Source organism: Oncorhynchus mykiss, chromosome 3, assembly GCF_013265735.2.
Source record: "Oncorhynchus mykiss isolate Arlee chromosome 3, USDA_OmykA_1.1, whole genome shotgun sequence".
Taxonomy (NCBI): domain Eukaryota; kingdom Metazoa; phylum Chordata; class Actinopteri; order Salmoniformes; family Salmonidae; genus Oncorhynchus; species Oncorhynchus mykiss.
In genome coordinates this window covers 52,061,813-52,079,454 of record NC_048567.1, presented here as the reverse complement: position 1 = coordinate 52,079,454, position 17,642 = coordinate 52,061,813, and the positions used below count along the sequence as shown (strand labels likewise).

General features: G+C 39.6%; 1 protein-coding gene across 2 annotated transcripts in view; it reads left to right on the top strand.

Annotated features, from left to right (window-relative positions):
* The first annotated feature begins 3,778 nt into the window (after positions 1-3,778).
* LOC110520175 (contactin-associated protein-like 5) overlaps positions 3,779-17,642 on the top strand; it is a 119,343-nt gene continuing 105,479 nt past the window's right edge. For both annotated transcript variants that reach the window (XM_021597306.2, XM_021597305.2), the window contains exon 1: positions 3,779-4,066. In XM_021597306.2, coding sequence (XP_021452981.1) covers positions 3,994-4,066 — 73 coding nt within the window. In that variant the 5' untranslated portion in view covers positions 3,779-3,993. The remainder of the gene's footprint in view (positions 4,067-17,642) is intronic.

Below are 17,642 nucleotides of genomic sequence, written 5' to 3'. Positions count from 1 at the left end.
AACTTTAACGGTCAACGACCTTCGCTATTGACTAGTGCCGTAACATGATATTTTCAAGCTAATAAAACGAACAAACTTGCCCTTTGTGAAATCAGTAAACTTGAACACTTTCTCCACCCGAGTTAGAAACCTTGACTTACCACTAAACAAAAATATAAAATGCAACATGTAAAGTGTTGTTCCCATGTTTCATGAGATGACATAAAAGATCCCAGATATGTTCCATATGCATCAAATAGCTTATTTTGCACTAATTTTGTGCACACATCTGTTTACATCCCTGTTAGTGAGCATTTCTTCTTTGTCAAGATAAACCATCCACCTGACAGATGTGGCATATCAAGAAGCTGATTAAACAGCATGATCGTTATACAGGTGCACCTTGTGCTGGGGACAATAAAAGGCCACTCAAAATGTGCAGTTTTGTTACACAACACAATGCCACAGACGTCTCAAGTTTTGAGGGAGCGTGCAATTGGCCAGCTGACTGTAGGAATGTCCACCTGTGCTGTTGCCCGAGAATTGAATTTTAATTTCTCTACCAAAAGCTGCCTCCATTGTCGTGTTTAAGAATTTGTCAGTACAGCCAACCGATCTCGTGAGCGAGCGGTTTGCTGATATCAACGTTGTGAACAGTGCCCCATGGTGGCGGTGGGGTTATGGTATGGGCAGGTATAAGCTATGTACAACAAACACAATTGCATTTTATTGATGTCAATTTGAATGCACAGCGATACCTTGACGAGATCCCGACGCCAATTGTGAGGCAAATTTTGTTTAAGGTATCTGTGACCAACAGATATGTGTTCCCAGTCATGTGAAATCCATAGATTAGGGACTAATGAATTTATTTCAATTGACACATTTCCTTATATGAATTGTAACTCTTAATGAACTGTAGAATGTTGAGTTTAAATTTTTGTTACGTGTAGATTTATGGCAGATAGAATATTTAAAGCTAGCATCTTTGTACTTTAACATCTCAAGTTAGGACAGTTCTACAAAACATCTTTAATGAAAAGGACTCTGTCTTTGCTAATGTACTGCACTCCTAATGCTGCTCGTAATGCTCTACCTTGTAACCACTGAAAGTGCTAATATCCATTGTGGCGTACACTAATCAATGGAGGAGTAGCATTTAGGTGCATTTAGACACAGACTGTTTAAACAGGCTGCTAATGAAAGCTAGTAAATTATACAATTCAGTGGACTTCCATTTAGCTATAATACATGTACAAACAATACTGTCAATACATGGCTATTCCTATAGCTATCAAATATGGTCATCAATACTTACATATGTATGATCTTAATGGGGACAGTTTTCTACAGCAGGAAAATAATCCTGCAGCAGCAGGAAATGTGAATTTATATGTGGATTATAATTAATGGACCTTTTTGTAGGGGTTGATACATTTTTCGTTAGGGCAAATAAAGTCGGAAATTTCAAAGTGGCAATTAAACTATAGAAGTGTTTTTAAAACTCAAACACTTGTCCTGCTGTGCAGGACAATTCTCAGACACAAACTAACGATCAAATTAAGAGCCTACATCTGTATGGCATCAAAGCTCACACCTTCATTGTTCAGTGGACAATCATCAACACTCCTTTCCACACTTGACACAACACAAGGAGATATGTTCTATAAATATCACCACATTAATACAGTGTGTCAAGAACATGTAGGACCTATCGGCTAGTCTAGACCTGATTCTGCATTGATTATACCAGACTCAGGTGATCTGCAGCAAAGCGGTAAAGTGGGGTAGAAGGGAGCGGTGTAGGACAGGTGGGAGAGCAGCTGTTCCCAGTGGGTACAGAGACATCAGCAAGACAGGGCAGATGGAGCCCCTCGACACCTCCAACAACACCCATTGCTTCAAACCAGAGCAGGGCACAAATGATGAATGGGTTTATTAATGTGTGACTATTGTGAAAATCAAATTAAATTAAGTCCATAGCCATCTCTCTGATTACTATATTCATTATATTCAGTATTAGGTTTTTCAATTTCCTTTGCAGTAGAACAGTCATTCACTAATAACCATTACCGGCATAGTGAGATGAGTCACTGTCATTAGTTCTACACAGCTCTTCAACATCAACCTAGTTCTCTCTATCCATTAGTCAATGATCAACCAACAAATCACAATTAGTCAATCAACCACCCAATAAATCAGTCAGTCAAACCAGCATTTCAATAAATCAATAAGTCAATCTAAAATAAAAGTCATCTTTTAACTCCTTGAGACAAGCCATTTTGCTTTCGGCTCAGCAAAGAACTGACTGAACACTGATGCTTGACTGCGTGGTAGAATGGACCTACACATGTGGTGATTTTAGGGCTTTTGGGATGCATGTACTTTTTACTCTCTCATTCAATATTCAATTTGCCGCTACCTTTGGAGATCTTAAAAGAAAGTATACATTTTTCATGGGGCACTTGTCAAGTGGAAATGGTGTTGAACCCGGTAGCATATTTGTAGACCTTAAAAAGGTGACAAATATGGCCCTGTAATTTAATAGCACTTTAGCGTAGGCCTCATACCTTGACACCTGACAAGAACCCCAGGGTTATGCATTGAGGAATAGAGGTGTTAGATAAATGAATGTTGCATGCACTTATGCTAATGGAGAATTCTGCCAGAGTATTCAGGGTGATGTCAAAAAGAAGGCAGAAGAGAGCAGGCGGACGGTTAGGTGAAGTAAATTACTCCGAAATGGCTGTTTTCCATGATTTTTTCCATGATTCATGATTCATGATTTTTCCATGATAATATAATATAAGACAATAATATTACAATAATGCACCATAACAATCAATACAATAGAGAGGAATGTCTTCTTCTAAGTCCAAAAGGTGGCCATGATGATCTAAACTGTGATAATATAGCAGGTAATGTGTAGTGCGTATACAGTAGATGGGTGGGAGGTGGGATTTTCAACAATATTGATGCATAGCTGAACAATTTGCATCTACAGTATAGGTCTGCGTGTGCAAAGCCCTGTTGTGTTGAAGGTATTTTTTTTCACAATGTGTTACCATGAAATAAATGACAACGATCGAGCTACTGTCACCCTACCTACCCTACGTGAATATTCGTTGCCCAAGGATCCCCATATATATTTGTCAATTATCATCCGAAATGGAAATGTGTTTTTAGATAATATAATAGAGACAGTAGAAGTCGAAATAGACGGTAATCGCGGCGAGACTGGAGGTTATCCACCGCTCGGTTACCGCCTGTGGGCAGAAGTAAATAAAGAGACAGAAGGGAAAAAACGCTTGTTTCTTTGTACCGTCTCTGTAGTCTATGCAGTCTCGACATCTAAAACATACAGCCTGTGGCACAATGTCTGGAGGGAAACTTAGAGAAACTGCAAAATTAAGCCAAACAAGTTGAGAGAGGTATATATGAAGTATTCATTTGAGCCAGGCCTGCTAGCAGCTTGGTATTGTTTTGACTGCTGTCTGTGCTTTGTGAAGAATGCAGCATGCGGATCTGTCTATTGCTGTGAAGCTGAAATAGTGTGAGCGGCAGTTGAGAGCGCGACTGGAGCTCACGTTAGCATCCACCGAAGCTCTCCCCAGTGCCCATTCCTCTGAAATAAGCCATATAACCTTCAAAAACTTCCATAACTAATGTAACATATGTCAATATTACTATACCATTGCTTAATCGTGCAGAATGTCAAAAAATGAACTCGAAATGATTAAAGGCGTTTTTGTGTGAGAGGGCGAAAGAGAGAGAGAGAGAGAGAGAGGAGAGAGAAAGAGAGAGAGACGCACCGATGTGACGGAGATTTGGGAGCAGCAGCAGAGTAGAGGGTGTTGTGCGCGCGCTAGCAGACCTGCCTCGTGATGGTTCTGCAGTGAATAGGTGAAGTCAAAGCAGCTGGAATTATAACACACTGCTCGGAAGTACGGTCATCGGAGGTATTTTCACTGAGGATATACAGAAGCCTGGATATCTGTGGCAAGCAAGGTGGAAATGTCATCTCTGGCCATCGCCTTTATTCTCACGGTGCTTGGCGTTGTCAGTGCTGCGCTGGCGGCCAGTCACTGTAAGTAACTTGATAATAATACAACATACATTGTATCGACATTGTTGGTTCTGTTTTCTAAGTTTGTATGGCATTTGTTCTCTCTCGCAATCCTGAATCACCCGAAATTTGAGCATGGAGTTCCATGCATGCATATGATAACCTCAACTCAGTCAGATAAACTACAGAGCGGTTTTGCAAAACCTGTCTTTGTCTCTACAATTGCAATGGATGTAAACGGATCGTATCGATTGTTTATAATACTCAGATCAATCAACTAACTTCCTGTACTTGGGATACACGTTTTAGCACATGTCATTTGAGTAAACATGTGTCGCATAGATCCATCTTTCTCACATTGCAGTGTTCTGTATTAACAGTAGGAGCAAAATTAGAAATTAAGTTTTCAACATCACTTTCCTATCTCGGGATTTGTGAAGTCCTTGCGAAAACCTAGAGCTGTGTATGGTTACATCCCACTGGGCACAGACGTCAATTCAACTTCTATTACGCGTTTGTTGGGCGTAATTTCATTAAAATTATATGGAAACAACGTTGATTCAACCAGTGTTTTGCCCAGTTGGATAAGCTGTTTTTATTTAATGTAATTGCTATAGGCTACTGTTTCTTTCAGAGACCACACTCAAACACAATGCATGTGCATTATACCCACTACCTATGTGAACCCAATTCGACTAGAGGCCTATGCCTAGAAGCACATCCTACCATGGTCATCAAACTTACTAAGAGGAATGACATTCTCAAGTGCAAATGCTTAGGCTATCCGGTGTTACCATGTCTGCACTGTCACTAGAGGTCAGAATTATTCTACATAGGTGCAGGAAGCTCTTCGATCAGAGAATATAACTGCTCAATTTGAAGTGGAATGAGACAGTTCTGAACACTATATTCTCAAAGCTAAGAAAAATATGACATGGTTCCTCATCTGAACAGTAGATGCCAGATGTCACCCATGATTATCAGCATAAAGGTTCAGTAATCAGTAGAAATAATATACATTCATAAGCCAAAGCTTTTTTTCAAACTTAAATAAACACAAAGGAATTAGCAATCAGTCTCTGATATTGATTTGGTAGCACTGTAGTTCTGAATCCATTTACTGTTCTTATAATTATTTGAAACCTTGTTTCAAACAGGGAGTTGTCTAAATGGCATTACTGTATCCAACCTTGTTTAAGGTTGAGGCAAAAACGGTGCATTGGGGGCTTTGCTGCTAATGTTAGTGCCTGGGACCCATTTAGTCTGTGACATTACCTACAGTAATGTATTAATGTGGTTGGTGGCAGCTCAATGTCTCCCGTCGGACAGGCATTGCTTTGCTGTAGCTCTACCTGGTGCTGGAAGGCAACCTGGCAGGCAGCCTGGCCGAGAGAGAGAAAGCAGGGGGAAACACTACAGTGTGTTTGTGCCTCACAGTTTGAACAGCCTGCTGCTCTTCTCTATTTGGATCAGAGTCTCATCAAGTGAGGCTTCTGTTCAATGGTCCTCCCAGACAGTGCTCTGATCATCATGGTTCATTCTCCCCATCCCTCCCCCTATTTTTAAAGCTTCAATTTCAACTCGAGGAAATAAATGTACTCAGCACAGGATGTATAGAAGAGTGGTTGATCTGACATTAAAATGCATATCAGTATTTTATCTTGACACGCTGTCTAACGGATGATTAAAGATGACTAAAAATAGCAAACTTTCTCTTGGCGGTTTACCCTTTCCTCTGTGTGTGTGTGTGTGTGTGTGTGTGTGCGTGCGCGCGTGCGCGTGTGTGTGTGTAACTAACTGGTTGCATGCATGAGTACTGGTGGTGTGCATATGTGTGTGGCTCATTTCATTTCATGGCCTAGCGGTTCAATGACCTCATCCATCAGTCGTGATAGCTGCTCGTCATCTCATCCTGTATTTATTCAAAGGATATGGACTTGAGTCAACAGTGTGCATTGACCTGAAGCATGAAACATCAAATGTTACATGTCCCTTTTGTTCAAGCAATTCATTGTTTACTATTAGTTTGTTTGTAAATAAGTAACAAAGTTATAACAAACATCAAAAGGACATTAAAAAAAAATATATGTGCTTTACAAATAAGCACTCCTTTTGGTAGCGCTTTACAATGACTCAAGGTAATATAACATTCATAATGGATTAGTAAATGTTTTATTCATTATTTATCCATCATTACTCACACATTTGTAAATGTTAGTAACCTAGTTATTCACACATGTATAAACAACTTGTAAAGTACTTTAAAAAATAATTAATATGGTTACGCAAAAGAGGTTGAGTTAGTTAAGTCTTTTTGCGTGGCGTCATATAAAGTGTGTGCTATTTATATGGTCCCCTTTTGATTAGCTATACAACTTTATACATTAGAAATGTAATTTCTCACAAAAAGATGGACATGCCATTGGTAGAAAATTCCAGCTCTACTTGATGCTCATTAAGGTCTCAAAATGTGCCCTAGAACATATCAAGGGTTAAATAATAGGCACGCAATATGGAGGATTTTTAAGAAAATATATTGAACATTTTATTCCAAAACAGTCACACTGTTGTACTAGTGGGATGTGTAACTTCAGACAGACTCTATGCTGAGTAAAATAACATAAGTGTTACATTTCTACCAAAACCAAAGTGTGAGTTGCAGCAGTCACTCCGTAGAGTCTAATATGTGAATACATTATTTCACTGAACTATCTCATTATGTTTAAAGAAAAAAAGAGAAAAAAAAACCTATGCTGGATTCAAAACGGAGTTTTTCAATTTAAACTATTATACAACATTTATGCAACCAATAGAATGTTATATATAAACTCAGCAAAAAAAGAAACATTCCTTTTTCAGGACCCTGTATTTCAAAGATAATTTGTAAAAATCCAAATAACTTCAGACCGTTTGTAAAGGGTTTAAACACTGTTTCCCATGTTTGTTCAATGAACCATAAACAGTTAATGAACATGCACTTGTGGAACGGTCGTTAAGACACTAACAGCTTGCAGACGCTAGGCAATTAAGGTCACAGTTATGAAAACTTAGGACACTAAAGAGGCCTTTCTACTGACTGAGAAACACGAAAAGAAAGATGCCCAGGGTCCCTGCTCATCTGCGTGAACGTGCCTTAGGCAGGCTGCAAAGAGGCATGAGGACTGCAGATGTGGCCAGTGCAATAAATTGCAATCTCCGTACTGTGAGACGCCTAAGACAGCGCTACAGGGTGACAGGACGGACAGCTGATCGTCCTCGCAGTGGCAGACCACGTGTAACACCTGCACAGGATCGGTACATCCGAACATCACACCTGCGGGACAGGATGGCAACAACAACTGCCCGAGTTACACCAGGAACGCTCAATCCCTCCATCAGTGTTCAGACTGTCCACAATAGGCTAAGAGAGGCTGGACTGAGGGCTTGTAGGCCTGTTGTAAGGCAGGTCCTCACCTCACGATTTGGAGGTGGAGGGTCCGTCGTGGTCTGGGGCGGTGTGTCACAGCATCATCGGACTGAGCTTGTTGTCATTGCAGGCAATCTCAACGCTTTGCGTTACAGGGAAGACATCCTCCTCCCTCATGTGGTAACCTTCCTGCAGATTCATCCTGACTAGAGGTCGACCGATAAACAGTGCTGAGCTTGCGCACGAAAGTGCTGTTTGAATGAATGCTTATGAGCCTGCTGCTGCCTACCATCGCTCAGTCAGACTGCTCTATCAAATCATAGACTTAATTATAACACACAGAAATACGAGCCTTTGGTCATTAATATGGTCGAATCCGGAAACTATCATTTCGAAAACAAAACATTTATTATTTCAGTGAAATACGGAACCGTTCGGTTTTTTATCTAACAGGTGGCATCCCTAAGTCTAAATATTCTTGTTACAATGCACAACCTTCAATGTTATGTCATAATTACGTAAAATTCTGGCAAATTAGTTCACAATGAGCCAGGCTGCCCAAACTGTTGCATATACCCTGACTCTGCGTGCAATGAACGCAAGAGAAATGACACAATTTCACCTGGTTAATATTGCCTGCTAACCTGGATTTCTTTTAGCTAAATATGCAGGTTTAAAAATATATACTTCTGTGTATTGATTTTAAGAAAGGCATTGGTGTTTATGGTTAGGTACAGTCGTCCAACGATTGTGCTTTTTTCGCAAATGCGCTTTTGTTAAATCATCCCCCAGCGTTGCATCGATTATATGCAACGCAGGACACACTAGATAAACAAGTAATATCATCAACCATGTGAAGTTATAACTAGTGATTATGATTGATTCATTGTTTTTTTTATAAGATAAGTTTAATGCTAGCTAGCAACTTACCTTGGCTTCTACTGCATTTCCGTAACAGGCAGGCTCCTCGTGGAGTGCAATGAGAGGCAGGTGGTTAGAGCGTTGGACTAGTTAACTGTAAGGTCGCAAGGTTGGATTCCCCGAGCTGACAAGGTGAAAATCTGTCATTCTGCCCCTGAACAAGGCAGTTAAACCCACCGTTCCTAGGCCGTCAATAAAAATAAGAATGTGTTCTTAACTGACTTGCCTAGTTAAATATGTGTATATATATATATATATATATATATATTTTAATCAGCAAAATCGGCGCCCAAAAATACCGATTTCCGATTGTTACGAAAACTTGAAATCGGCCCTAATTAATCGGCCATTCCGATTAATCGGTCGACCTCTAATCCTGACATGACCCTCCAGCATGACAATGCCACCAGCCATACTGCTCGTTCTGTGCGTGATTTTCTGCAAGACAGGAATGTCAGTGTTCTGCCATGGCCAGCGAAGAGCCCGAATCTCAATCCCATTGAGCACGTCTGGGACCTGTTGGATCGGAGGGTGAGGGCTAGGGCTATTCCCCCCAGAAATATCCGGGAACTTGCAGGTGCCTTGGTGGAAGAGTGAGGTAACATCTCACAGCAACAACTGGCAAATCTGGTGCAGTCCTTGAGGAGGAGATGCACTGCAGTACTTAATGCATGATGCTGCCTGTTACTTTGGATTTTGACCCCCCCCCCTTTTTGTTCAGGGACACATTATTTCATTTCTGTTAGTCACATGTCTGTGGAACTTGTTCAGTTTATGTCTCAGTTGTCGAATCTTGCTATGTTCATACGAATATTTACACATGTTAAGTTTGCTGAAGGTAAACGCAGTTGACAGTAAGAGGATGTTTCTTTTTTTTGCTGTGTTTATATGGGTGATACAATCGTCCCAGCTCTGCAGATTTTGCTATGAAGAGACAATCACGAGATCAATTGTTTTGGTGCTGTCCATATGTAGCTTGTATGGCTAATGAATTTCAACATTTTCTTGGAGCTAACCCTGCAAATAGCACTGCTGGGCGATTTAAAAAGTCATAGTCAATCGATCAATAATGTAATAATACTTTTAGCAAAAAAATGTTTATCTTTAAGATGACAATCTGTAGAAACTATGAAAAAAGAAAGGTTCTGTACTTTTGTGAAACAGAGCACAGCTGAAAAACAAATGGCAAATTGAAAACGGGATGGTGTTCAGAGATAGATGGGAGGGTTGGAGTGAAGTTGAAGGATGTGTCTAAAAACAAACAAAAGATAACTATTGTAAAATGTCTGTGTCCGTAAAATGTATATAGTATTTTTAAGCTGGAAGTAGAATCCTAAGTGTTGTTATCCATTAGTTTACTCCAATTAGGGGAGTGGTGGTAGTGTTAGGGGAAAATAAAGGAAAATATATAAACATTTATACAGTACCAGTCAAAAAGTTTGGACACACCTACTCATTCCAGGGTTTTACTTTATTTTTTTTTACATTGTAGAATAATAGTGAAGACATCAAAACTATGAAATAACACATATAACACATACATAACACACATCATGTAGTAACCAAAAAACTGTGCCTTGTTGGAAGTTAATTTGTGGAATTTCGTTCATTCTTAACGCGTTTGTGCCAATCAGTTGTGTTGTGACAAGGTTAGTGGTGATATATAGAAGATAACCCTGTTTGGTAAGTCTATATTATGGCAAGAACAGCTCAAATAAGCAAAGCGAAATGACAGTCCATCATTATTTTAAGACTTGAAGGTCAGTTAATACGGAACATTTGAACGTTTCTTCAAGGGCAGTTGCAACCTTCAAGTGCTATGATGAAACTGGCTCTCAATTCCACTCTAAATAATGCCACTTTAAATAATGCCACTTTAATAATGTTTACATGTCTTACATTACTCATATCACATGTATTTACTGTATTTTATACCATCTACTGCACCTTGCCTATGTCGCTCGGCCATTGCTCATCCATATATTTATATGCACATATTCTCATTCACCCCATTAGATTTGTGTGTATTAGCTAGTTGTTGGGGAATTTTTAGACTACTTTTTGGATTTGCGTGTATTAGGTAGTTGTTAGGAATTGTTAGGCATTACTGCGCTGCTGAAACTAGAAGCACAAGTATTTCACTGCACTCACATTAACATCTGCTAACCATGTGTATGTGACCAATACAATTTGATTTGATTTGAGATCGGCCACAGGAAAGGAAGACCCAGAGTTACATCTGCTGCAGAGGATAAGTTCATTGGAGTTACCAGCCTCAGAATATATATATATATTTGATATATTTTACAAAAATACGCACATAATGATTATTAAATGGTTTGTATGGACAAATATTAAAAATCTTATGATTGGAGTAATGATTCATAAATAAACGATTTACTAATCCATTATAAATGCTTTATGACGCGGCATTATTATGAAGTGCTACCCTTCCTTCACAATTAACCTTTCAACACGGTACGGTTCAAAAGCACCCACAAACTTCACAACGGCACCACACACATACCATCATTTTGGAGATTTATTTTCCATCCTCCTCGTCATCTGTGAATTGTTTCATCCAATGTCCATGAACTAATTCACTCTCCTCGAGAGGTAAATTCTTACTTTTGTTCTTGTCACGTTCGTCATAACGAGGAGACCAAGGCGCAGCGTGATAAGAATACATTCTTCTTTATTTACACGGGGAACACTAAACAAACTAACAAAACGCCTGCGCCGCTATACGCCACAAGTGCTAACGGGCAACTACACATAGACAATAACCCACAAAACCAAAATGGCAAATGGCAACCTAAATAGGATCCCCAATCAGAGACAAACGATAAACAGCTGTCTCTGATTGGGAACCAATTCAGGCCACCATAGACCTACATATACCTAGACATTCTAAAACCCCATAGATATACAAAAACCCTAGACAGGCTAAAAACACCTAGACAATACAAAAACTAAACCAACCACCCTTGTCACACCCTGACCTAACCAAAATAATAAAGAAAACAAAGATAACTAAGGTCAGGGCGTGACAGTTCTCACATTTCAAACACAATTTTTGGCTAATCTATAAAAACAATGTTGCTAGCCGCTCTTGCACATGTGGGATTTCAGATGGTAATAAACATGTGCAAAACCTGACCGGTTTCCTGATATTAGATATTTGGTTGGGTATTTTAGCAAGGATTTCATGCCGCAGATCAAAACAAAACATTGTTTAGCTTAGCCATCCAAAATGTTTCAGTGCATCCAGTTTATGTAATGTTTGGTCAAGTAAAAAAAAAGGTGACCAAAACAGGTATGGACATAAATTGACATGTATTATAGTTTTGCTTCGTCTATACGGGGTGAATCTAAGCACAAGTCTGAACAATCATTCATGAACATTCTGCATTCATGTCAAATTCACTCCGTGATGAGGATTGACAAGCTGCTCAGAGATAAAACATCTAGATTCTCCTAGAGGACAAGCAAATGACTGTTCTCATATTTACCTTTGAGAAACAAAAGGAGAAGCCAGATATCCATCATGGGTGGTTTGTGTAGCCCCTGTGTCAGGTGACAGAGATAATGGCAGCCACATCCTCTCAGAGGAGCATGTCCTCATGCACTCCTCGCAGAGAGAGAGAGAGATTTGTGACCTGTTGCCGCAAGAAAAGGTTAACCAGTGAAGAACAAACACCATTGTAAATACAACCCGTATTTACAGTATGTTTATTTATATTCCATTTTGTACTTCAACTATTTTGCAGATTGTAACAACACTGTTAGACAGCCATAATATAACATTTGAAATATCTTTATTCTTTTGAAACTTTAGTGGGTGAAATGTTTACTGTTAATTTCTGATTGTTTATTTCACATTTCACTTGCGTTGGCGTTGTAAACATATGTTTCCCACGCCAATAAAGCCATTTGAACTGAATTGAAATTGAGAGAGGGAAGTGTCTCTCCTACAGTAGCTGTGATAGAAACAAGTTTATAATTGTGTGTAATGGGATTAATAGAGGCTCAACATAAGCTGTGTTGGGTTGACTAGGCCAATATTAATATTGAGCCAATCTTGTTGAGGGCCGCCACACTAGCAATAGAGTAAACAATCCTCTCGTATCCTCTTGTTCTTTATGCCAGAACTTGTACTGTCTGATTGCAAATGGTGTAGGCTATTACAAAGTATAGCTAAAGAGTTAAAACCAGGAGAGGATTTTATTCTGATATTATACTGTAAGTGAGTACTCAAAAGGTTAAAACAGTATAATAATGTAATTTGTCACTATATTTGTGAAAGCAGTGGCTAATTTCACATTTCCCAATACATCCCCACTCTCTGTGGGGGATTGTGGAATTTTGACCAAAGCATTAGTGTAATAGAGTCTTTACCTCAATTTTATTATGAGGTCAAACATGTTAGGTGTTTTAAATGGAGTCACCCTGCTGGGAGGGAGAGTACGGTTGTGAAGGTTGCCTTGGGCAAGGAACAGCGGGGGGAGTTTCCATTTCAAAAACTCATACTGATAGTATAACTTATGACATACTTCCCTAGGGTCTGGCTCCAGCATATTGCTCCAGATCCTGTCAATACCATGGGGAAATGGGTCTTGACAACCCACACAAAGTCAAAGGGATTTATACAAGAGCACATTAGACACACACCTACACACACACACACCTACATATGCACACACGCACACATACTCCTAAACATGCACACACCTACAGCCATGCACATAAGCGTGTGCATGTGGACACACAAAGACTGTCAGACATAGCGAGCCTTCCAACCTTTGAAACCCTCTAAAATGTAAATGAATACCTCTTATCGTAGATAGACCATATCACCACACACAGCGGGGGAAGTTACAATATGAATGACCTTGCGAGGGAAGACAAATACAATAGGAGTGGTATGTGGCCGTAATTCTCTCTTTACCCCATACTAATTTATTCCAGGTGTTTCTATAGGGGTAATTTAAATTAGTGAGTGATTGGTCACTCTAGGGATGAATGAAACAACTTTGAGAGATAGCCGTGTTCTGAATTGCCCTCTAAAATGCCCCATCACTCACCCCTTCTCCCCTTCTCCAGATCTCCAAGATAGATGAGGATCCATTAAGTGATCAGGGAGTTAGGAGGAGGACAAAATGTCACTATAAATTATGCAGAGGGATGTTGTTGTGGTGTTGTTTAATTACGATGGGGACAACCCTATCAGCTGATGTGCTATATTTCCAAAATGATAATCAGCTGTTGACCTGGTGCTGAAGAAGACATTGTGATAAACCGTTATCATCATCAGGATCATGATCGTCTGCCTCACCATGGCTAGCCCTCTGCTAGGATCACAGATAATGCAGATTATGATATGCCTCGGGGGGCATTAAAATGTTTGTGTTGGCAAGACACAAAGAACAGGACAGTGATACAGTTGGCACAGGGAAAATAGAGCTGGCTTTATCCTAAAGGGGTTTCTATCTAAATCCATTACAAACACAACTGTTCTGGATAAACCCACAGCCGTAACTGCCTCATTCTCACTGACTAGAGTTCATGTCTTCCTCTACCAGACTTATTCTGTTTGAACGGTTCAGCCCCCACTGTTCGAATTCATCGCTTTTTGTATTAATGAGAACGTGGCTATTCTTTTTCTTGAGTTTGACTTATTGCAGCTGTTCCGGGCGAATTGAGTACCAAAGCAAAGAGAGGCAGAGAGAAAATCTTTTTCTTCCTCTCACAGAGCTCACGATCAAATTAGAGTTCTCTTTTCTTTGATATGTTTTTTGCTAGTGCCTGGTCCGCTTTGTATTACCCTAGGCTTTGGATTATGGTTTTATGTTGTGTCAGATGACACTTCAAGTAAATTGTGCTTTCTTTTCAATAGGTCTGCAGGGCAGACTGTTATTGCTGTTCTGTTCTGATTTATCACACTTGATGAAGTGTTAAGACTAAACTAAATGTGTCTGTAACCTAACGACCCGCACTCACAAAAGAGCATTTACATGTTCATTGCTATGAGCTAGTTTGTAATTAGTATAGTTTTGTCAAAACTAGTTTCCTTTTTATTGAATAGCCGTGTCTTCACATTGTGAGTGTGAGTAATACACAGAGAGTGAGTTGGGGAGATGAGCTGTTTCCAGTTAAATTAGTACCCATATATGACAAGCTTTTTTCATCTTCCAGTGTGTGGAAGATGACGCTATAGGACAGCTCTGGTCAGCTGAGGGCATCTCACCCCACGGTTGTGTTTTCTCATTAAGCTGGTGTTTCATGTGATAACGTGAAATGATGAATCGCTACAAATTATGGCAGCCTGAAAATAAATTATCCACTTGCATCAACTTGAGCAATTTGCATGCATTGACTGCAATCACCACGCATGAGATACGTTTCTCTCTTTTTGAGGGTGCCCAAATTAATTAATACTACAGAATTACAGTTCAATTTAGCTATAATGGGGTCTCAGTTACACCACTTCTGGGTGTGCTCACACTCACACACACTGTGCAGACACACTTGTGCAGACACAAACATACACACACTATCTATTTGACAAATGTGGTGCCAGTGGAGGTCTTTGTATTTACAATCGAATCACTCCTACACTGATGGAACACCACTCTCCATCTATTGAGTCCTATACATTATCTGTAAATATTAGTCTATTCATTTCCTTTAAAATCTTAATTAATTCATGGCATACAGTAACTAACCACAAAGTAAAAATTCCTACAAATCTGTTTTTAGACTTTGTAAATCCCCAAAATAGTAAGAGTTTTTATTTGATCCATTAATCCATTTTTGTTTGAACATATTTGGGGACAGTTTCGCAGTCAAGATGACACTGCCGCGGTGGTGTAATCCCAACTGGCCAGGCGGTCCCAGATGCTCCTTCTGTATCCTTTGATCTTTAATTCGGGAGACTTAATCAAGTACCATAAAGTAGGGTTGGGCGGTATTCAGATTTTCATACCATCATACCGTTGCTGTACCATACTGGGGTATACGGTATTACCGGAAGTGCACAAAAGGGGAGCTATTTAAAAAAAAATATATTTATTATGATATAAAAAAATAAAAAATGTACCCAGAAAACTATTTAGGCAACAGGGATCTTGATCCAGGAGGGATTTGAATGTTGCTATGGGGTTGCGTGCTATGCCACTGCTTTATAAATGCTACATTTTCTTTTACAGTATTGAAAATCTTACTGTCGGTATTTCGAAATAACCCAGTATACGGTATATCGCTCAAGCCTACTGTAAAGTACACTTTTCACCGTATAAATCCACACAGTGCCCTCCACTGTAACTTAAGCCCCCCATGTTCTCAACGTCAACAGTGAAGAGGCGACTCCGGGAGTTCCTCTGTCCAGTGTCTGTGTTCTTTTGCCCATCTTAATCTTTTCTTTTCATTGGCCAGTCTGAGATATGGCTTTTTCTTTGCAACTCTGCCTAGCAGGCCAGCATCCCGGAGTCGCCTCTTCACTGTTGATGTTGAGACTGCTGTTTTGCACGTACTATTTAATGAAGCTGCCAGTTGAGGACTTGTGAGGCATCTGTTCTCAAACTAGACACTATAATGTACTTGCTCAGTTCTATACTATAATGTACTTGCTCTCATTCCTCTTTCTATTCTGGTTAGAGACAGTTTGTGCTGTTCTGTGAAAGGAGATGTACGAGATCTTCAGTTTCTTGGCAATTTCTCACATGGAATAACCTTAATTTCTCAGAACATGAATAGACTGATGAGTTTCAGAAGAACGTTCTTTGTTTCTGGCCATTTTGAGCCTGCAATCGAACCCACAAATGCTGATGCTAGAGACACTTAACTAGTCTAACGAAGGCCAGTTTTGTTGCTTCTTTAACCAGGACAAGAGTTTTCAGCTGTGCTAACATAATTGAAAAGGGTTTTCTAATGATGAATTAGCCTTTTAAAATGATAAACTTGGATTAGCTAACACAATGTGCCATTGGAACACAGGATTGATGGTTGCTGATAATGGGCCTCTGAACGCCTATGTAGATATCCCATAAAATAAATCTGCAGTTTCCAGCTACAATTGTCATTTACAACACTAACAATGTCTACACTGTATTTCTGATCAATTTGATGTTATTTTAATGGACAAAAAAATGTGCTTTTCTTTCAAAAACAAGAACATTTCTAAGTGACCCCTAACCTTTGAACGGTAGTGTACCTCACAGAAGTCTGAAATGTAACAAAACCATTTGACATAGAAACACTGTATTTTCTGTGGGCTTTCACAGCTTCATATAGTGTACATTCTATACATGGTTTACAGTATACCTATTTAGATGTTGGGGTCGCCACACGATATTAGCACCATGTATTCCAATATATGTGATATTATTCCAGTGTATTTAAATGTGACTGTGCTGGCAGACATTTTTACAGGAAAAAGAGTGCTGTCGTGTCAGACCCACCATCTGGGGCTGCCGGGCTACATGATTCTATTTGAATGGGAGTCCCTCTCCTTCAGTCTAGTATTCAGTGGGGCTAATCAGCCAATAACCACTGGTTGCTGACTTCCAGTGGGGGATAATGTGTGGGGTCACTTGGGACCAACTAGGATCCATATTTTTTCCCAGCACTGGGGCTATTCAGTGGAGGTGAGGCAGGATCACCTGGAGTGTCAAATATGATTGGAATTACCACCCTGGAATCATTGGCTATGGTTGAGAAGGTTTGCTAAATTGAATGGTAAAAATATAACCTGTGTGATATTTTGTGATATTCGTTCTCCCATCCTGTCAACTCCTCATGGATATCTGAGGCAGGTCTGAGTTTGGGTGAACTGATGTTAACATTTAGTATCAAAACCCAAGAAAATGTTGGCATATAGTCTGTGGAAGAAAGAAATAACAGTTTGAACATCTGACTAACTAGAGAAAGTACCTTAGCTATCTTGTGAAAATAGGGCAATTTGTTACCGTAAATTAGTCTGGTTTCATTATAGGGCAATGTTTGTTTGGTGTCTGAGAAGCTTGCTAATGAGCAAAGAGAGTTGAGAGATCTGTTGATAAGCACTGTCAAACAGACAAATGGGCCCATGATATCAGGAGGAGATCAAAGCCGTCATCAGGACAGACAAAGAAGTTGGAGCCAAAGGCAAAAATTGGCACCACTGGTTAAAAAATAGATCGTAAACAATATTTATTTCAGCCTCTAAAAGTACTTAGTACCTTTCTCCTGGTTGAATTTAGGCCTACTAGTATTAAACCCAGTTTAGTTGGC